Source organism: Bombus vosnesenskii, unplaced genomic scaffold, assembly GCF_011952255.1.
Source record: "Bombus vosnesenskii isolate JDL3184/JDL3185 unplaced genomic scaffold, Bvos_JDL3184-5_v1.1 scf7180000013991, whole genome shotgun sequence".
Lineage (NCBI taxonomy): Eukaryota > Metazoa > Arthropoda > Insecta > Hymenoptera > Apidae > Bombus > Bombus vosnesenskii.
In genome coordinates, this window is record NW_022883317.1 from 314,848 (window position 1) to 336,505 (window position 21,658).

General features: G+C 35.6%; 5 protein-coding genes across 17 annotated transcripts; 3 read left to right on the forward strand and 2 right to left on the reverse strand.

The window, feature by feature from the left end:
* Positions 1 to 6: 6 nt before the first annotated feature.
* Positions 7 to 5,927, reverse strand: LOC117239411. Of its 10 annotated transcripts, none has more exons than XM_033504918.1 (14): positions 5,061 to 5,927; positions 4,643 to 4,792; positions 4,384 to 4,544; positions 3,839 to 3,912; positions 3,643 to 3,752; positions 3,343 to 3,557; positions 3,142 to 3,250; positions 2,913 to 3,007; positions 2,763 to 2,826; positions 2,539 to 2,617; positions 2,162 to 2,389; positions 1,889 to 1,994; positions 1,572 to 1,800; positions 7 to 1,335 (listed from the first exon to the last, which is right to left on the reverse strand). In XM_033504918.1, the coding sequence occupies exons 2-14, from the start codon at positions 4,667 to 4,669 to the stop codon at positions 1,195 to 1,197; spliced, it is 1,638 nt and encodes a 545-aa protein (XP_033360809.1). In that variant the 5' UTR covers positions 4,670 to 4,792; positions 5,061 to 5,927; the 3' UTR covers positions 7 to 1,194. The 10 variants fall into 10 exon arrangements, with proteins under 10 accessions (XP_033360809.1, XP_033360807.1, XP_033360808.1 ...); XM_033504916.1 differs by having other exon boundaries at positions 3,643 to 3,767; positions 5,141 to 5,537; XM_033504917.1 differs by having other exon boundaries at positions 3,643 to 3,767; positions 5,065 to 5,537.
* Positions 5,922 to 8,732, forward strand: LOC117239414 (protein OPI10 homolog). Of its 3 annotated transcripts, none has more exons than XM_033504932.1 (3): positions 5,922 to 6,031; positions 7,671 to 7,800; positions 7,867 to 8,683. In XM_033504932.1, exons 1-3 carry the CDS (start codon positions 6,005 to 6,007, stop codon positions 8,295 to 8,297), a joined length of 588 nt encoding a protein of 195 aa, XP_033360823.1. In that variant the 5' UTR covers positions 5,922 to 6,004; the 3' UTR covers positions 8,298 to 8,683. The 3 variants fall into 3 exon arrangements, with proteins under 3 accessions (XP_033360823.1, XP_033360822.1, XP_033360821.1); XM_033504931.1 differs by lacking the exon at positions 5,922 to 6,031 and adding an exon at positions 7,114 to 7,298 and having other exon boundaries at positions 7,867 to 8,732; XM_033504930.1 differs by lacking the exon at positions 5,922 to 6,031 and adding an exon at positions 7,428 to 7,562 and having other exon boundaries at positions 7,867 to 8,732.
* Positions 8,733 to 9,049: 317 nt separating this feature from the next.
* Positions 9,050 to 15,790, forward strand: LOC117239407 (myotubularin-related protein 3). The gene is made up of 15 exons (XM_033504908.1): positions 9,050 to 9,719; positions 10,504 to 10,854; positions 10,932 to 11,118; positions 11,197 to 11,375; positions 11,495 to 11,696; positions 11,781 to 11,971; positions 12,079 to 12,274; positions 12,357 to 12,542; positions 12,655 to 12,819; positions 12,985 to 13,235; positions 13,384 to 13,626; positions 13,839 to 14,139; positions 14,257 to 14,358; positions 14,491 to 14,675; positions 14,823 to 15,790. The coding sequence occupies exons 1-15, from the start codon at positions 9,664 to 9,666 to the stop codon at positions 15,130 to 15,132; spliced, it is 3,105 nt and encodes a 1,034-aa protein (XP_033360799.1). The 5' UTR covers positions 9,050 to 9,663; the 3' UTR covers positions 15,133 to 15,790.
* Positions 15,433 to 18,126, reverse strand: LOC117239413 (gustatory receptor for sugar taste 43a-like). Of its 2 annotated transcripts, XM_033504929.1 has the most exons (7): positions 17,738 to 18,126; positions 17,294 to 17,510; positions 16,857 to 17,211; positions 16,570 to 16,659; positions 16,214 to 16,488; positions 15,982 to 16,140; positions 15,433 to 15,872 (listed from the first exon to the last, which is right to left on the reverse strand). In XM_033504929.1, the coding sequence occupies exons 1-7, from the start codon at positions 17,911 to 17,913 to the stop codon at positions 15,825 to 15,827; spliced, it is 1,320 nt and encodes a 439-aa protein (XP_033360820.1). In that variant the 5' UTR covers positions 17,914 to 18,126; the 3' UTR covers positions 15,433 to 15,824. The 2 variants fall into 2 exon arrangements, with proteins under 2 accessions (XP_033360820.1, XP_033360819.1); XM_033504928.1 differs by having other exon boundaries at positions 15,433 to 16,140.
* A 1,056-nt stretch (positions 18,127 to 19,182) lies between these two features.
* LOC117239417 (PAXIP1-associated glutamate-rich protein 1) lies at positions 19,183 to 20,923 on the forward strand. Its single transcript, XM_033504935.1, has 4 exons — positions 19,183 to 19,553; positions 19,646 to 19,806; positions 20,235 to 20,514; positions 20,785 to 20,923. Exons 1-3 carry the CDS (start codon positions 19,485 to 19,487, stop codon positions 20,458 to 20,460), a joined length of 456 nt encoding a protein of 151 aa, XP_033360826.1. The 5' UTR covers positions 19,183 to 19,484; the 3' UTR covers positions 20,461 to 20,514; positions 20,785 to 20,923.
* The last annotated feature ends 735 nt before the right edge of the window (positions 20,924 to 21,658 follow it).

Genomic DNA, 21,658 nt, shown 5'->3' on the forward strand with positions numbered 1-21,658 from the left:
ATTGTCTTTTCTTTATCATTTTCATTGTATCCTACTGTCGAGTCATTTCTATACATCATGCTGTTTTATCTAGATAAAAAGTCGATGAAACAAACGTCGCAAATAAAAACAATATTTTTTTATTGTACAAAGAAAATGTTCATCAAGTTATAAAAACAGCAGAAAGTGTGGGATGAGTCAGTGAGTGAATGAAAAAGATAGGGAGAGGACTGAGTGAGTGAAAAATTAGGAAAGACAGGCAAAGACGAAAAGTGAAGAGGGACGGGAAGCGGCAGAGAATGCGCTGAACTGTTTAAATTATTTCAACCAATATCGAATGAGTTTAAGATATTTTACATACAGTTAAATTTCACTTTTGTTTGTCCTGCATATTTCTCGTACATAGAAAGAATTTTAGAATTACAACTTCCTCGTAATTTCTGTTACCCACGGACGAAATACGGATCCGCGTTATGCGTCACAGCATACAATATAGTATAAAGTAGCGCTAGATAAAGGTTTCTGTTTGTACACAGGTACGCGTCTTTTGTCCACATTTACGCACACAAATTTAATACTATCAAACGTCTCCCACGCATGCTCATACATCCGTTTTAACAAATTTCAAATTAATTATCATTAGATCGTTAGAAACAGCTAATAATCTATGTACAATACACGTATATCAATCCTCAACCAGTTATCAAATGGTTACAAAATTATTGAGTTGAATCACTATAAAATGTATGTTCAACTACTGCGAGAAAATTTCAAATTCAAGTTAGTTTAATGTAGCTGACTCGATACGAGCAACTTCATGAAAATGAAATCCGTTGCGTGTTCGAAATGTAAATATTTCCCAATTTTAACAAATCGAGATAACGCTATTATTTTTTTCGCTAATATACTGTCAAGATTTATCGTAAATCTCACAGCTACTGTTGATTGGATGGATTCTTTACTTAATCAGGACAAGCTCAAATTTGTTTTTGTTTGTTCGATTAGTAGTTGAACATTATCGCTAATAATAAAAATAAATTAATTGGTGAATTGAAAAGTTTACTTGTATGAAAAAAAAAGAAAAAGAAAAAGATAAAAATATAAACAGGAAAAAGAAGAAGAGTAGGAGCGGGAGAGGGACGAAAGGGGTTGAGGAAAATTAAAAGAAAAAAAGGGAGGAGTAAAAAGGAGGGATGTAAAAAAAAAAGAAGAAAATTAACAGAGATGCTGAACTAGCTGTATCGCATGTTGCAAAGCATCTGCGATATTCTGAAAAACAGGTACACCTTCGCGCGTCGCGTAGTCCGACAGGTACATTCTTCCCCGATTGTAGTCTTTTATGGCTTGTTCAGTTAGCTGAAAGAAAATGTTACCTTCTATATAAATATATGTAAAATTTGGTTCAATGGAAAAACAGGAGATTATAAGATAAGTATAATAGAAAGACGAAGAGATGAGAAAAGGAAAAAAGAAATACAGAAGAAAGAATATAGAAGCTATAGGAACAAAATGAGATGTATATTTATACTTGTGTATAATAATATCTATAGAAGTGTATATTATTTATAGAAGACATACACAAAAACGCTTACCTTTTCACCAGAAACTACGCAGTCTTCGGGAAGCGCTTGAACGCATAGGACTAATTTTGCGCGTAATCCAATCAGGTGAGCTGCCAATGCCATTATAGTGACACCACGCGAATGTTGCGGTACGATCAATAATATTAACCGTGAATTTTTCATCCTCTGCAATTCTTGTGGCAACACCTTTACGTTGTACTCGTTCAGGCTTGATCGATAGAAGGATAATCCAATAGATCTAAAACGAGAAACAATTTACGTGTAAACTTACAACGACATTGTCGTAGTGGAGAGAATCGAAAGAACGTTACATCTCGAATGCTCACTCGATCGAGGGTATGGCGGTCGTTTCTAACCAAAACTGATCTTTACCGATTACTCCAACGTACAAGTCTCTCTTCTCGGATTCTGGCACGAAGAAATTGGTCCAATCTAAAAAGTTGAACGGTCGAACGAATCGTACACTCGACTGCTCAGACGTTTTCGTGAACAATTAATCGAGGCACGAACGTCTCGTAACGACCTGTTTGCTAGTTGATACACGCTAACGATACACACGCTACTACAGGTCGTGGCAAATTTTTGAGAATAAGAAATACCTAGGAAACGGTTAAAAGGTTGCACAATAGCTCTGCGAAGAAATTTCGACGCCTTCCTACATAAAATACTCCAAACTGAAGGTATCTCACTTTCACAAGAGACGCCGTTGCTCTTCGTCCTCCACGCTGATTCGGTAGCTAAGGCACAAAATTGTTCGAAGTTTATCCGTAATTCCGTTGGATCCCTCTTCGCTGGAAATCCATCGTCTATCAACGTCCTATACGCTTCTGAAAGCACATATAAACGCAGACAGTAGAGAAAATATAGTTGAGTTATAATCGAACGCCTACACACTGTTATTACCATATATGGCATTGTCAACGCGTTAGATGTACACGTGCGATTTTCATTATGCAAAAAGTATAATATTTATTACCCGACTTGTTCACGACACTAAGAAGCTCTGACATCGATGGTACGTTGCACTTGACACTCGATTGTAATGCTATCCAAGCCTACAAAATCAAGAGTGCAAAGCAAATGTAACAAGAATATGTTATAATTGTAACAATTGTAACAAGAATATATTATAATTTGTTTTTCACAAGCAATATGTGTTTTTCTACAAACATGTGGCAAATAGACGCTAGTAAAACTTACTTCTTCCAAGTTGACAGCCCCATTATCGTTCATATCCATAGACTTGAAAATCTCCCTGAGCATACTGCAAGAGAGTAGGTTAAAATCGAATATTCGACACAATCACACTTACATAAATATGTATGTACAGTTTCAGCGAAAAATCCTTACACCAGATCCATTCCATTTTGACCGAATGATATTTTAATCGGCCTAATACCATCATCGGCATGCAGATCTTCCACGTTAATTTCCTCACGTAGCATCTATGGAGAAACGTAGATCAGTAGCTTTTTAGTATAAACAATTAAATTTATTTCGCTCAATGTAATTTACAAAATATGTACCACAACAATCATCTATTGTTACGTATTTTATTCACTGATTTATCTATTTATACCTTGGATGTACAATTCAGAGCAACTGATACACTTTCAAATATTGGTATCCTCTGTCTCTCCATCAGATACTGAAGTACTAGCAATCCATTCATCAGGTCACAATATTCTCTAAATAAGAATTAACATTTATGATACAAATACTAAAAATGAGAGTAATCTATATCAACAAAAAATAGAGAAAGTGAAAACAAGGCACTTACTGTAGAGATACAGTTTCGCCAAGTATCGTTTGACCCTGACGATACGGATAAATAACAAGAATTAAAGACTCGCGGCGCGTAGCTGCCAACTGAGCTGCTTCAATGATGCCTGCGCTATTGCGTGTTTGATTATCAATTACGAAGAGTAATACTTTCGCTGTTTGTTTCGCTTCGTATTCTTGAGCTATTAATTCCGGTCCCCACTGCGACACTTGCTGAAATATTTATTTATTTTTACAATTGTACCAACGACTAATCAATAGGTAGATCAGGCTAGAATGAATACAAATGGTCACGTACGGGATTGTAGTAAGTGATCCCGAGTCTCTGTAGAGTCGGTATCGCTATTTCTGACCTCCATGTGGTTGGATTACAGGATCCACCCAGAAATACCTCATATGCCATTCTATCTGTAGAAATAAACGCTATAAACATGCGATGCGTGTCAATACACGCAAAATTCTATATATCTGAAATCTATGTATGATATACTCACTTGAAGCGCTTTTGTTGTTAGTATCTTTTCCATCACAGTGCAACAGACGAATGGTACTCATAGAAGCGGCTGTTCTGGAATAAAATATATACGAATTAACCATAATTTGATGAAACAAACTATTTATAACTTGAAACAGTATTATCACACTCGAATTAGAAAAATGTCAATCTTTATCCGGTTTGCAAGAGGATTCGATATATATACATTCAATATTTTTTTCTTAATTTTATTTTCAACTGATTGTAAAATAGTATAGATAAAAGTTGAATCAATTTCAGTTGGAGTGTGGTAATGCTAGAATCATCTTATTACCAATTAACTTAATGTATGTAAATCTGTAGTAGTAAACATACTTCCAAATATCAAATCCTTTTGCAACAAGGAAAAGCATGCTACGCTGCATCGTTGAAAAACTATTTCTGCTTTGATTAATGACGCAACCAATTGTTCGATACTTTAAGCCTGCAACATACACATTTCCCTTTTGTCGAATTGTTGAAGAAAAGTAGCAATAGTTGAAAGGAGATCAATATTTGCATTACCTTTCTCTGCACAAATGTGCCAATTCAGTGACAAAAATATAATTTTCTTGGAGCATTATATAAGCAGGAGGACCAATAATCAAATAATTTTTAGTAAGTCGCCACTCTTTGTGTATATGCACCCAGTATGCAAGTGACAACATTACGTATGTTTCTTTTCCCTGAAACAAAATCACTCATAGATTGAAGATATTTATTAACTCAAGATGGATAAGGAATGTGTTTGTAATAATCTATATTCTGCAAAAATTGTACTTACATAGACTTTGTCGATATCCGTTGACATAAACTTGAACAGATATATAGGAAGACTTCATTGTTCAAACTGATGTGTTATTAGGCAAGAGATTAATGCCCATTCAATATATTTATCTCTTAATCATCCAACAGAGGAGAATTTTGAATTTTCCTATTTGGGAAGAAAATGATATCATCATTATTATTATTCGCCTTATTTCTTTACTTTGTTCAATACATTCTATGCGTATAATTACAGAAATTACACAGTAAACATGAAGATCATTCGAATTTATTTTAAATTTTCATTTTTTAAGTAGAAATGTAAGAATATAGAAAGAAAATTGTGGTTATCGTGTACGCAAGATATATATTCGGAATGGTTGAGATGTAACGTTACTACTAACAGACATACACATGAAAGTGTACTATTTAATTACCTACTGCAGCTACTCACTGCTACCCATTGAGAACTAGCGTAAGTTCGCAAGGCGATGGAGAGCCTGTCAGGCACACTAACCTTGACGATAGTTCGGTGCTGCATGCCCACGCACGAAAAACATATGTGGTAAACTTCAAAGGGAAACGCATTGATTCCGACTGCATTTCACGTGCATTCGTTGACGAGTCTCAACGACGAATAAAAAAAACACGCGACAATGAAATTCAGATTCTTTGGAAAAATGAACGATGAGAGATCTCTGATTGTGCACTCCCGCTATTGCTCATACTTATTTATACACCGTTATATTTAAAATGTAAGAACGCGTCGTCGTCAAAGAGGCACTGACTGCTTGGATGTATCACAAATAAATTACATGCTCGTGAACATTCTTTTCGATATTATCGGTGACACCGCACGCGATATTATTGCCGCGCGAAAAAGTACTCTACAGTTCGAAAACTCACTAGACTCGATTCATATCGAGCTCCCTCGAAATCAGTAACTGTCGATGAAATCACAAATCAGCGCTACTACTGTTAAACGTCGCGCTTCGTATCCTTCTCCTTTTCTATCTTGCGAGCCTTCTCTCTTTTTTTCTTTCACCCTCTCCTCTCTATCCTTCTTAGTTACCCTCACTCCTCGGTTCGCATTGACACGGTATCCTTTCTCCTTTTCTTACTTATATCCAATTAATTCGCTATTAGTTTCGGTTTAAAGGGAAAACTCGCACTACCGGACGAACAATAATTTCGTTTTGACGAAAAACGACACGTCCAACATGTTTCGCGCAGTCGCGACGGTAATTCGCCTGTTTTTCGCCTCTTTCGTCTCTATCACTTCCCGCCACTAGTCTATACGCGTGTCTACACTACTGTAGATCGCGCGCACCGACTTAAGACCAGTCTCGAGAATGACGTAAACCTCCAACAATGAAGAGTGATGTCACACACATCGAACTTCGTAGAGGTTTGCTCTCACCGTCGCCATCGTCATCGCCATCACCATCCACCCAGGGACTTTCGATTCACCGATTATCTTATTCCGCCTTTAACTCACGATATTTCAATTTTTCCAACCGTCATTACAAATCTGCTCTCTATATAAATCCTTCCTTTTCTCACATTCTATTTCTATGTAACGATCGAATAATAACGAAAAGCAAGCTTTTCTCAATGGTTTGTCATCTGCCGTAAGATTAAGGGAATCATTAGAAAATTACTGACGTCATTGATTTATGCTACACATGTTGAACAAACATTTCATTTTCGTTAGATACGTGTATTTGATCTTCCGTTTTTTCCGACAGAGATGACATCTTTACTGTAAACACGATATAAGTGTGTCTTTATCTTCCTTTTAACTTTAACGCTACTCGACGCTGTTTATAGATAGTTCATCCAGAACACTTATTCATACCACCTTAATATCGAGGACAAGAACTGATATTCTTTGCTACTGTGTACGAAAAGAACATTACAGTTAAAAATGATTTAATGGAAATGAAAAACAGTACTCTCAAATTGTTTCAAACTTAATCATACCTATTTTTACGAAACTAAGATCATTGTCTATTTGAATCTGTAAATTGAACATACATAATACAAAAAAGTAGTTCAATATAATAAATAGTAATTATGAATTGTGCGTAAAATGTAAAATTCTAAATTTTTCAAATATAATTCTTCAATACATAAAATATATATGTGTAAAGAAAAGAAACAAATTGAATACATAAAGTATATAGATTAGAATCACTAACAGGTGGTATTGTTATAGCATAGTTGAATTAGTATTTTGTCTTTGACCTGTGTTTATCTCGAATTATCATATAAAGACATATAATAAAAGACGATGATAGGTAACTCAGCAAAGTAGCAAATTATGGAAATTATATCATACAAAAAGAACATTTTGAATGTTGAATCTTTTTATTTTGGTTTCGAAAGTAAAAGCATGGAGAAAAATTATTCATATTAAGCTTCGTGTATACACATGAGGATACTACCTTAGATATTAGTAACTAGTATTACTTTAGTTTCCACTCTCTATATAGCCACATGAATCGTGATAAACATCATTCAACCGATTGTAAATGTTTGGATGGTGTGACAACCTATTATATATCTATTATATACTTGCCGAACATTTACTGGTGTAGCGTGATAAGTAGAAAGCGATAGAATGATCTAGATTCGACATAAAGATGCTTGGTATAATTGTATCTGGTCGACTCGTAAGTATCAATGCTTTGCTATGCAAGTACCAACATTGTATTTCATTTTCGATGCTAAATTATCAATTAAATGTAAATGTATCGTTTGTCACAAACGTATCAGTGTTTCTACGTAACATACTTCTCTTTTCCTGATTTTCGCTAATGTCCTATGCTTGCGTCGTTTTGTTTCGTATCTTGTTTCTGTTACCTCTCAGTAATGCTCACATTTCACCCCACCCCGTCGCCAACTTGTCACGAGCGTCTTTGCATTTAATCGAATATGTAAATATCATGTCGACGAATCTAGATTTTTTCAAGTTTCAAATAGTAAACCACAATTTCCAAACATATACAAACGATATGTAATTGTAAATGTAACATCTTTTGTAGGTCCAAACGGATTTTCAACAGATAGGAGAGAACCAGTTTTTAATAACAGTACCTGATGCAGATAATATAAACCATATTGTGGTTTTTCTCACTGGTGCTATACCGTTACCTGATGGTACAGGTGGTGCAGGTATGTGCTACAATAACAATTAAACAAATTCACCTGCATATTCTTATTGACCCTTGGTCTTTACAGTGTATTTCAGTTGGCCAGATCCAACTGCTCCGCCTAATTGGCAGTTTCTCGGGTATATTTCAAACGTCAAGCCATCTGCCATATTCAAGATATCCACTCTGAAGAAGAATCATGAATTCGAAAATAGTAATTTAGGAATTTTTGGAGTAGGAAAGATTTCTCATGTAGCACAAATAGGGGTTTCGGTGGAACCCATTGGAGCTATAGAACAACAAGCAGCTACAGTAACACAAGCCACGTCAAACTCCTTTTTAGAATTTGTTCAGAAGATGCTTACAAGTTTTTTGAATTATGTTTCGAGTTTTTCTGTGACACAAGCACAAATGACACCAAACCCAACAGAAAACTTTGTACCGCTATCTGCTATTCAAGGATGGTACGAAACTTTTGAGAGGAGGTTACAACAAAATCCAAACTTCTGGAAAGCATGATGAGAAAGTGACTGACTCTCAATAGTTCGTTTCCATTTTGTATAGTGACGTGTCATTTCTCAGCACTCGTGCTTGTGTTCGCAAAGTATGATATAATACTGAACCACGATGCGTTATACGCATGAATTCAAATTTTTTATATTTTCACTGAAGAACAATATGATGATAATAACAAGAATAATTATGACGCTGCCACGTACCTTATCCGAAAACGCAAAATTTGTTATCTGTAAGTGTTTAGCATAAATTCATTGTGTTTTTATTGTTTTTATTTTTACTATCAAGTATGTGCTCTCTAATTTGGTTATGGAAGAGCAGATTGCTATTGTATTACATTTATTTCGATCGTTCTGCATTTTATAAACATCGTATTAGCAAAACGTAAACATGTAAATACTTTTAATTTCTAATAATATGATAAGAAACAGAAGAAAAGAATCCTCGAATCTAATCTATGATGAAAGCGATATAAGGGAATAACGCATGCGTCAACTTCCATTTTGTTCATAAAGTTTAGGGTTATCCATGAATGATTCTAAAGCTAGAGTATTATGTTACGTGAGAAAAGCAACGAATGATTATCAACAATTTCGCACCATGATGCTTTTTCTACTCTTCATTCATTTAAAATTGAGGGTTATCAATATACATTTAAATAATAAAATTCTTTTGAATATATCAATTATCTGAATAACATTTAAATTATCAACGAGTTTCGAATTTATTCTTTCCTAATATTGATATTACCAATATGTTATTGATCTTGAAAAGTGGAAAATATTTTCTCATGCCGTTTCGACCAATGATGTAACGGCTTTGAAAAAACACAGCTTCGTTGAAAATGGACACTAAGAAGCGTATCGAACAATGGAAAAACGGCTTGATTTGTATATGGACTAATCTGTCAATGTAACTTTCACATTGAGTAGAACGAATATTTTTCAGAAAGGATAATCTAAAATCGAATCCTTCGTAACATTACAAGTTTAATTTAATTAAGAAATAAAAAAAAAAGAAAAAAGAGAAAGAAGAAAAGGAAAAAAGGGAAGAGAAGCAAACAATCCAATTAATGGAGATCGCTCCCTGTGATGCTGGCCATTCCCCTGAATTGCCGTAACGAAAAGTGATCGCGTTTGGATTGAGCTGGCATAAATCTAGCGGAATCGTTTATACCGTAAGCTATCTACGTACCTGCTAAAAACAAATCTGAAATACTTAGATACTTCCAAGTTTGACGTCGAAATCGTTATATTTTTTCCTACACGGGGAAATGTTCTTTTTCTATCTCTTTCTCTTTCTCGCTCTCTCTTAATTGAGTAATGTCCACATTGTACTCCTTGTGTAAACGACTGTTCATGGATTTTGTATGAAGTATCAGAACGGTTGGATATCGTCCATCGCGGAGAAACTTCGCAATTCAAGGTGAGACATCGTTGTTGTTGTAAACTTTTCGTCACCTTTCGTTTATTACGGCTCTCTAGAAAAAACAACACGAACAATTTTCGACCGTTTTAGTTGAAATTGTTTCTCTTATCCTTCAACGTTTTCTTAGCACCTTCTTATAGATACAAATTTATTTAGTTTGGTAATTGTATGCAATTAAATCGGTTGTATAGTGTTATCAACCTTCGACAGTTGACGAATATGCATATGTCGATTTAAACGATTTTACTGTCTCGATAGATTTTTTATATTTATCATATAAATTTCTTGATATCTAGGTAAATACAAATTAACATTTTCATCTCATGAAGATGGAACACTTTTTTTGTAATTTGTATATATTTGTTCCAAGATATTTTTATCAAGATATTTCTGCATATGGTAATGTCCCAAAATTACACAAATCGATAAGCGATAATAAACGAAAATCCTATCGCTTATGTTACGTCGATGTTTCATTTATAGATGCATCGCGTTATTTCAAATAAGTTTAACGAATTTTCTGTTTATCCATAGCTTAAACGATCATATATTTCTCAATCGTTATAATGATACTGCGACTGTTTATAAATTTTCGATAACGTATATTTGTGATTACTTGAACGTATTGAAACAAATAGGCCAAACGCATATTTTAATATATGCTAGTAAATAACTAGAACTAGTATATATCTGTGACAAATTGGAGTAATTCAATTCCACATTATGTCTATAAACTATGTGAGAAAGATATAGCCCGCAATTAGAACTTTTCATGTTCAAGAAGGAGACTGAAGCTTGTATATGATGTGTCACATAGAGAGGAGATGGAGAGTTCTGAAGAGCCAACAAGTTTGCAATCCATCTGTCATTTACATGCTTCGGAATTATTTCCAAAGCATACGCATTTCGAATGCGAGGATCAAACACTTACAGTTCCATTTACACCTTTGAGCGGGGAATCTATTGTAGCACTTGGACGTACGTCGGATGGAGTGTTGGCTCTTTCTAATTATAGACTCTATTTACAATTAAGTCAAGCATGTTACAATATTCCACTGGGTTTAATAGAACAGCTAGAAGTTAAAGAGATTTTTTTCCTGCATATTGGTTGCAAGGATGCTCGTTCACTGAGGTATGAAATTTTTGTACTTTGTTGAAACTTATAGCATTCCTATCATTTTGATATTGAAAACAACTTAATGATTTCAGTTGTGTCTTTGCCACAAACGAACATTGTTTGGAATGGTTTAAACGATTACATAAGGTGACTTACCCACGAAAGAGTATAGAAGATATATTTGCTTTTGCATATTATGCTTGGTCTATCGAGGAAGGCAAAGATAATACCAAATTAGGGAAAGATAACATATCGTATAATGCTACCTTTAATTCAGAAGTAAGTAACTTGTAAGTAAATACATGTAGATAAGACACAATTTAAATATAATTTAATTTCTTTACTTTCTTTTCTTAGGTGGAACGACTAAAATTTAATTTGCATGGTACATGGCGCATAAGTCAAATCAATAAAGATTATCGCATATGCCCATCCTATCCACCATTGCTTCTGGTTCCTTCTTGCATTCCTGATGACAGACTTGAGATTGTGGCAAAATTTAGGAGTTTTCGACGAATCCCTGCCGTTGTTTGGAGGTATAAAAAAAAAGAAATAAGAACGAAAGAAGTATTTATGTTGATATATAAAACGAGAAGCATCCCTATTATGCATCTTATTATAGTATGTCACATTCTCGTCTTTCATAATTTCGAAGGCACGTGAATAATGGCGCAGTAATAGCACGAAGCAGTCAGCCAGAAGTTGGATGGCTCGGATGGCGAAGTCCAGATGACGAACATCTTTTAAAGGCCCTCTCAGATGCATGTTCCTATGATAAAGGTGAATCGACGATGATGGATTCATCTATCATCTATCCCGATACTACCGATGATAACATCACGTCAAATAGAACAAAAGTGAGCATCGAATCAAAAAAGGTCCCAATTATATAAATGTTTGAAACTGGTGATCCTTAACGAATTAGCATATGTTGTTTGCAGAAAGTCTTAATCGTGGATGCTAGATCATATACAACCGCTGTGGCGAATAGAGCTCGTGGTGGTGGATGTGAGTGTCCTGAATATTATCCTAGTTGTGACATACAATTTATGAATTTACCAAATATTCACTCGATACGAAAGAGTTTTCATGCGGTGAGACAACTCTGTGCCTCGGATGCGGATCAACCTAAGTAAATATTCTATTTGTTTTCTTCATTTTTTCATATTGAACCAATATTATTATGCTATTATTACGATTGGAAGATCTAAAACTTTTCTAATCTTTCATAATATACAGTTGGCTCAGTCTTCTGGAAGGGACACGATGGTTACAACATATGTCTGGATTATTACGTGCTGCGGTGACTGTAGCGTCGGCGATAGAAAGAGACGGCCGGCCAGTATTGGTGCATTGTAGCGACGGCTGGGATAGAACACCACAGATAGTCGCTTTAGCGCAGATTCTTCTCGATCCTTATTATCGAACTATGGAGGTATGCCAAAGGTACTTTTCTCGTTTCTTGTTTGTTATTTGCAATTGATAATCGTTTCGTTATTCCACTTGATCGTTGCTAGGGATTCCAAGTTTTATGTGAGAGAGAATGGTTAGACTTTGGACACAAATTCGCGGATCGTTGTGGGCAAACTGTTGGCTGCGAAGATCCGAACGAGCGATGCCCAGTATTTTTGCAATGGCTTGACTGTGTACATCAGTTAATTTTACAATTCAAATGCAGTTTTCAAATGTCTCCTGCGTACCTTGTAAGTAGTTAGAAATTCATACGTATCTATTTTGAAAAAATCAAGTAGATTGAGTTGGCCGATTATCGGAAGGCTAATTTACTAAAGCTGGCACACTTTTGATTGATTTTAGGTGAAACTTGCACAGCATACATATTCACAACTTTTTGGCACATTTCTCTGCAACACGAGGCAAGAAAGGTTTCAGTTAAGAATACGGGAGCGTACATTTTCAGTTTGGCGTTTCCTCAATTCCAGCTCTTTCATAAATCATTTGTATTCTCCGTTAAAAAATCAAGTAAGATATTTTTTATCATATATACCAGCCGTAATAAAGTCGTCACTAGTCCTGTACAGCATATGCTATACGTTGTTCTCGCATAAGTTTTATTATATAATAAGCAACATATTGCTTTTCATTTCAACCATTTAGTATGTTTAGAATAATTTTTGTATATTTTAGGTATTATGGCCAAGTTGTAACGTACGCGACCTTGTTTTATGGTCCGAAGTATATTTAGGTTCTATGGAATCTCCTCTCGGTATCAGAGACGATAAACAAAGAATAACGATGATAGATATCGAAGGTGGTGAGAACGAAGAACCACAGGGACAAATGACTAAAACTCGCTCATATGGTGATCTTATGCACACTCCCGATCATGCGGCCTATCTTCACCGTCGACTCAGCGATCCAAGCGCCTCAGTAGAGAAGTAATTATTTCAATTTAATCTTTGATAAAACAAGTGCAATGTGAAAATAAGTTTAGTACGTCATTTTGTTTGTGTTATTCGTGAATACTTTGTATTCATGAATCGAAAACCAAAAAAATGTTATATCATTTATTGTATATAATGACAGGAAATTTGACTCGTTAACGCTCGACACGGAAACAAGCGAGAAAGGAAAACACAATTGCACGGAGAATTGTATTATTAGTGACACAATAGAGAAAAATATAACAGAGAATCAGGACAAAGCGAAAAGTTACACAACGACGACGCAAACTTTGAACGACTCGCCAGTAAATCCATCGGTAGACAGTTCAACGGACACACTAATACCGAGTAACGATTCTGTACTCGAGGCGATTGATAAAGAAACGTAAGTACCATTACATATTGTCGTACATACTATGGTACAAGGAATTAAATGCAAACGTAATAAGCTAATTAATTAGATAACAGATAAGTTAACTGTTATACATATTTACTTAATCCCGAGTTTGAGTCCGAAATTCAAAATGTAAAAATAGAGTTGATAATTTGAATTCGGATCGAACGAAATAACACAACTTTCTTTTTTTTTTTTTCAAGCAGTAAAGTGGAGAAAAATTCGTCACCGGACATCGTATCTCCATGGATCGAGAGCAGCGCGACCAGTCGAATCGGTTGCTCTTGCAGTCGAAATTACAATCACAACCATAACGAGGGTAGTGACGTTAGTGATACCAGCATACCGCAGATATCGAGAACACCTAGTAGCGTTTGTCCAGCTTCTCCAACTTATCAAGATACGGTACCAGATAACCCTGATAGATTGGATGATGTCGATGGTCTTCCCCTTATACATTGTGACGTTCAGATGCGTGTACAACAGATTATCGTGGAACATAAGGTACTAATTTCGATCAATTGGGCATAATAATAAGGAAGAGATGTTTGGAACTGGAAGATTATGATGTTATTTTCCTTCTTTTTGTTTTCTTTCTTTCTTTTTTTTATTATTTTTCAGTTGAAAGAGGAAGCGTTAAGGAAGGAGTTACATACGACGAGAATGGCTCTGATCAAGCAAGTTTGTAATCATAATGCAGAGATCGATCGTGTTGATGATATTGTGAGTTGATTACAAATTATTCCATACAAAGTAATCAAAATAAAAGAAAGGAGAAAGATAGAAAAAAAAGAAGAAAGAAAATATCAGAAGTATAATTAAAGGAAGTCGATTGAATATGATTTTTTGTTTCAGGGATCGTTACCAGATTCAGTTGGAAGTACCGGCGACCATGGAGAATCATTACCTTCAGACATGTCTTGGGAAGCAGTGGAAGAATTGGGTCCTGCTCCTATTCTCTGGGTACCCGATCACGCGGTAAGTCGATGCATGGGATGCGATACGGAATTTTGGCTGGGACGACGTAAGCATCATTGCAGGTACGCGGCACACAGGGCAGTGGCATTTGTAATGTCGTAATCACTGTTTAGTAATATCTTTGGATAAACTAGTTATATAATACAGTTCAATGTAGAATGAATACAAGAATATAATTTTACAATGAGTTATTTGCTCATCTATCGCAGATGCTGCGGTAAGATCTTCTGTGCGGATTGTTCCGAGAATTCGACACCACTACCCAGCGAACAACTGTATAATCCCGTGAGAGTTTGTAGCGAGTGTTTCTCTCGACTTCATCGGCACACAAGTCCATGTCAGTGTAATGCTCGTCATCAAAACAAAGGAGAAAACGATGCGGAGTTAAATTCTGAGAACTTGATGACTTGTCAAAGATCGAAAGGTTTGAACCTGACGAAAGATAGTTGCTGCGATAATTTGCTGCAGGCTGCGCATCAGAAAGCGCAACCTCCGGTTACAGCAGCCACGGTAAATTGAACACTCTCACGCGAGCGAGAAACCTCGAGGAAGTAACATTCGCAGCAATCCGGTTACTGTTTGGTTTTCAACAATGCAGAAAGTGTATCCATAATACGATAAGTCAGCTGCGATACACGTTCACACGTTTATCATTTATGTCTGTACAATGTGTGTTACAAGCAGACGTATAGGTCGCGCGCGAGGCGATAGCCAACCATCACACAGTTAGATATTTGGAGCGATCCAATATTTATTGCTAGAGTAATTTGTACGAAAAAGAGTGCATAGAGTGCATCGGACAAAGTGAGAGAAAATGAGTCAGTATACGATAGGTTGTATTTGTCTTATACAATCGTATGTATACATAGGCGTATAAGTTGATTCAACGAGGAGATACCTGGCTTCTTCAAACGAGACTATTCAAGTTTCCCGTTTTTAGGCGATCTTATTCCCTTCTCAGAGATACAGCAAGACGAGGCCGAGGAATATTTTGGATAGGCTGTGACTGACGTCTAGTTCTAGACACCGTACGAGGTGCGCTCTTAATTAAACGTCGATCGTTCGATCGATGGAACAACTCGTTATTATTAGTAGTTGGATTATGATACGAGTAACTTGTATTTGTATATTACCGCTGTTTACGAGAATTGGTATATTAAATGTCATTATCGTAATATGCGATTGTCTCTCTATCACTCTTCCTCTCTTGCTCAGTATTGTACCAGGATAACAAGATACGTTGTTATAACTCCCGCGATCTAAATCATATGTGCGTACATGCACACAATCAATATAAATATAATAATATATGTTTTACGTATTGCTTAAATGCATTTGCTTTTCATACGAGTAATCAAGAATTCTTACCGACGTTATTAAGTTTCTGTCCAAGGAAAAGAGTCCGCATGCTGAGAACTCCAAAGGTCGATGCAACAATTGAAGCGAAAATATTTCCAATTCTCGTCGGACGTCTGCTTCAAAACAACAAGAAAGTAACTGACTAACGAGAGTTGCCGTTCTTTTTCCCTGGAACCGAAATAGTTTTAAGCTATCGTTTTTCCCTTCTTCCCTCTCCACTTTGCTTTCTCTCATCTTTTACCTCCGCGACTGTGGAATAGCTAGGTTGAACGATTATCAGCATTCTGCTTATGTGAATGATACACCATCCAGCTTGTACGACTAGAAATATCCATTCGTGTTTTTCATTAGCTTGCACGATCAAGAAATACGGCGTGATGATTAGATGTAATAGACAGGATATAGTGACGGCTAGTAGTACGACACCGAAAGCAGTATTTATGAGGGATACTGTGTCGCAAAGTAAAGAATGAACCATTATCAATTCAGATATACTGTTTACGTAGGTTTTGCTTTCTGTAAATAATCACAATAGGTGAGGTCGAATTAACGTATTCTTCTACCGATCAGTTTTCATTGATTAGTTAGCAAACTTACCATCCATCTTCCGTGACAATCTATAGCTGCCTAATACGAGTTGCCGTTTTGGTGTAATGTTCCATCCTTTCTTGCCTCCAATGTCGTTAGCTGCTTAGGTTAAGCAAATACATATATCGTTCCGGTTGTATTGATGACAAAATGAAAGATTAAAGATTCAGCATAGGTTATTAGGGGAAAGTACATACAGGAAACTTTGTAAATATTCGTTCAAATATTTACATTTTCGAAAACGAAAGGCTCATATGAAAAAATATTATTCTACGTTTCCGACTTATTTTATTTACCTGTTTCGGAAAATTTTCGAAAATAGTCGATCGCATCGTCGTTGTTACTATTATTTGTATTATTTGTATCCAACATACTTTTCAGGCTACTGTTCAAGCGAACTAATCTTTGTCCTATATTATACGTTGCCACGCTATACTGGATTTCTGCCGAAATGATCACGGTGTACATTACGTATAGAGGTGCATAGTTAATAGGACCTTTGTCAGCAAATGTTTGGCTTTTTGCTTTGCGACTCCATGAATAAAAGTCTAAACTCGAATTGAACCAGAGATAGACGAGGCTACATATCGTTAAACAAATCGTGAACCTTCGAGCTTTCTTTGTAGACGATACACCGATTTTTTTATCTACCTGAAATGAGAATGCGAAAACGCTTTACTATCATTTCGACCGTTGATGGAATGGTAAAAAAATTTGTAAAACGACTCTTCACCTCGATTAATTTGTTTATCACAAGTTGCAGGGATTTCCATCGGAAAGGGGAGCCAACGATACAAACGACCGTTAAGCTCATTACTCCAAGCACATCGCTGCATGTCGCGATCACCGCTGTCCGAGATTTCAGTCTGGTACTATGCTCCCAGCCGTCTTTCAGATCTCGCCATAGGCCCCAAATTTCCGCGCCGAGCAGTAGTATCAGTACGCACAAACTACGAAACGCACAACGTGCATTGTTACTTAATTCTATTCAAATATTCCCAGTAGAAACAAACGTTTTCATGCTATCAAAGAATTTCTCAATTTCTACAGAGTACATCAGGAGGGAATCGAATAACTTTATCAGTATATATATTAATGGATTATTCTGAATCAAAAAGGTCCTGTACACTATGATTTTTTGTTATATTCATTTATTTCATTCATCGTTCTTTTTTACCTATAGACGAGGTCTATGATATTTAAACGAGCCTGACATCCTTCAGAAGCGTGCACGTAAAATCTTACTGGAACCACACCACACAATTTACCAAGATAATATATGGGAAACATCGCTCGACGAAGATTGCCATCGTACGAAGCTTTTCGTTTTTTCTCTATCCGCTTTAACTCCATCTTCAAATTTTTCGATCGATTTTCTAATTTAGCTGTATTGTATTTGAAGAAAAGATTCGATCTATTTTTATTCCGTTGTCCTTTCCATGCGTAATCGATCAAATGCAGAAACAAGCTTTTGGTCTTCTTCCTCACATTTCAATATCACACATGTTTCAACATCGATTCACTGAAATTATTTTCTATCAACAAAATGAAATAATAAATATTGCTGTTCTATTATACACATATTTCTGTTTAGCTCCTTGAATATTAGAATTATTAGAAAGGACAAATATCAATCAGAGATAAAAAAAAAGCAGCACAGCACGGCACAGCAGCTACGTTACACTACACCTTTCTCGTGTCAAACAAATGCCAAATGGTTTTAAACATGTTGCGAGTAAAGAAGAAAATAGCACTTTATTACTATTTAATGCGGCACAATCTCTCTATTTCTCAGATTTTTACAATCGTTTAAAGGGGATTATATCAAGTACTAGTCTCGACTGTTCATTCATTCTTGTCAAATTGTTGGCAGGTAGTTATCGTTGATATTTCGATATTGACTTTGCCGAGAAATAACACGTTTCTTCGTTGAGCGCTTAATGGTATTGTTGGGCGCGAGCGTCCGCAACCAACAGATGTTTATAGACATAACATATACATATTTAGTTATTGGACAGTTTGCGCGAGCACACTGAGGAAGAAGGAGAGAGGGAGAAAGAGAGACTTTTTAATTAAAGTTTTAAGTTTGCTATATGTTTTGCGTATATGATCATTTTTATTAAATTTAATCAATCGAAAATTGATAAACATGTATGAACAAACGGGAGGAACAGTCGTTTTTATAGTATGAAGAAGGCATGTGATAAAGGATCATGTAATACGAATAGCCGAAAAGAAAATAAGATCACCTGGAATAAACAAATTCGGTGGAAGTTTCATTTCATCAAAGTACATACATATTCCTTTCTTTACATGAATAAAGGTAGCATGTTGCGCTAAACAAACATTCGTATCATGGTATTGTGACATGATTTAGCATGATATGAAAATCGTGGGAAAGAACATTCGTGCCATAATATTCAATACTCGGTCTTTCGCCGTATCGTATTTGTCAATCTACTTCTCTATCGTTTAATCATGTCATATTTCTTATCCTTTCACAAATGTCTACATTATTTAGACAAACATGAAATGTATCAAAATTAACCATTGTTAAGTTCTGGAGCTTTGAAAGGACGAATTGGAGTTAATTGGTTATTTCAAATAGAAAGTAGTATACTTATTGTCTATTTATAATATCATATATTTTGTATACGTATATATACGACGACTATGTTGATTTGATTTCATTTTTGCAATTACGCATACGAAATTTTGAATTTACACGTTGATCAATAGCGACAACTAGTGACGTTATCGGTAACTAAATTTTGTTATTACGAGTGGTATGGCTACTGATGTTAGCCGAATAGTTTCGTTCGAGGTTAAGTGTTGAATTTTTCTTAACCCGATCCTACATGTTTTACTTCAATTTATATTAATTATTTTATTGAGGTTTTTATATAACTTGGAGGTGATAAAAGATGGAGCGCAACGAAGAAGATTGGTCGATAGAATGTTCAGACGATGAGAAATACGAAATGGATGGAAAAGTGAGTAAAAGATGGAGGAAGGACTAATAGAATGTTGTTTATCCAGTTCGTTCAGCTCTCTCCCTTTTCCTTTTACCTTCGTGCTCATTTAGAACGAATGGACTTTGAAACCTGACGATATATTAACATTGATCGAGGCCCTCGAAGCCAATAACAGAGCTTTGGAACTCGACTGGAAGTGTCCAGGTAGAAGAGGTCCATCACCTGTTCCTTCAAGCAATCGGCAGCAAGATAATGGCTCGCAGGAGTACAAGTATCTACTATCCCACATTTTAACTTTAAATGTTGAGATTGATGCACCGTGTCTCACAAAAGTATTTCAACACTTAAGGAGATAATAAAGTTTAGCCATAATATGAGATACGAGATTGTCTCTTGATTATACTAAAAATAATTGATTATTTCAGATCTTTTCACAGTATACATTCATAATTTATAATTTCTATTACATTCTCAGATTGATTACAAATTTTATCAATATAATTATGATACTTGTTTCTTGTTACAGTGCTAATGAAATGTCAAAATGTTTCATATACTGTGCGTAATATATTTGTAAAAAGTTTCTGTACTCGAATACTTTCACGAGTCACTGTTTGTCATATAATTCTAGTACACAGCTTGTCATATCATAGCTTATTTTCGTTCTATTGTATCAATTCCATTTGTATTTTTGTTTAGGACCGAAGAAAAGTCAGACTTTGATTTCATGGATGAGATGTCGTCGCCGAGATTACCGGTTCGTAGAACTGGGGAAAGCACTCCAAAAGGAAGTGCTAAGAAGAAGACTGCAAGTTTTAACGGTGTACTATCAACTATGTTACGACATCGTAGATTAGAACAGCAAGAAATTAATTCGAGTCCAAAAAAGATTGAATCATCCGTATCAAAGATGCAGCCAACGTAATAATTATCCGTGTTAAAGATGCAGCCAACATAATCGTTACATTGATGCATTGCGGTATAAATGTTATATATATATATTTATAAATTATATTTATAATAAAGTTTATATTAAATTTTGATACATGAATAGTAGTCAAAATCTAATTGGTTTACTAATCGAAATTATATAGATCTGTGATTGTATTTTGGGCGATTATTATTTAATTATATACACATTCACGTATATACTGTGTCATATCTCACACAGAGTCTATTACGTTCAATTATGAATAATATTTTAATTTGGCAATTAGACACAGTTAATCAGTGTACATTTATTTAACAGAGAAATGAACGAAACACGATATATGTTACAAGCATAGGAGAACTGAAAGAAAAGACAGAACAAAAAAAGGAAAGAATGAAATATACGATTTCATGGGTTTCCTTTGGCTGGGTGATTGCTTTTAGCCCAGTCGGGAAATTCTTTGACATCATAAATTATAGTACCCCATATAGCAAAGCAAGCAACATTTACTATGAGAGAGAATATAGAAGGACCGCAACCTCCTATCATTAGCCAGTTGGTTGGAATGTGCCCGACGGCTGCTATGATTGCATTTGGGGGTGTACCAACTGGTAATCGAAAAGAGTAAGAACACGATATAGCTGCTGGTATCATTAAATATATGGGATGTATCTCCATTGCAACACACTGTACAATAAAGTGATTATTAACAAGCTGAGGATAGATTATTGAATAACATTATAATGTCCATGTAATTTTTTACCATTTGTGCAACGACTGGTAAAGTAATGTTTGCAATACCGACATTGGAAGTGAACTCCGTAATAGTGCCAATAAACAAACAAACAAACAGCATGATCAATACAGGGGGAAAGTATCGTAGCGGCACCAACGTCTCACCGACCTTCCTTGCTAAACCGGAAGCAATGCTGCCTCTGGATATTGCGAATCCACCGCCCAAAAGGAACATTAAACTCCAAGGCATCTTTCTTTGGATCACGTCCCATGTGACCAAACCTTCTGAAGATTTGACGGGTCTCTCACCGGCTACGAAAGCAAAAATAATGTGTAGATAAACAGATAAGTTGTATTATACAGAAGAACTATTGCCCATTCATAATTGCCTCTTTTATACTCACGGTCTTTGTTGTAGCTACGAAGAAAATCCAAATCTTTCGGAATGAAAAACATC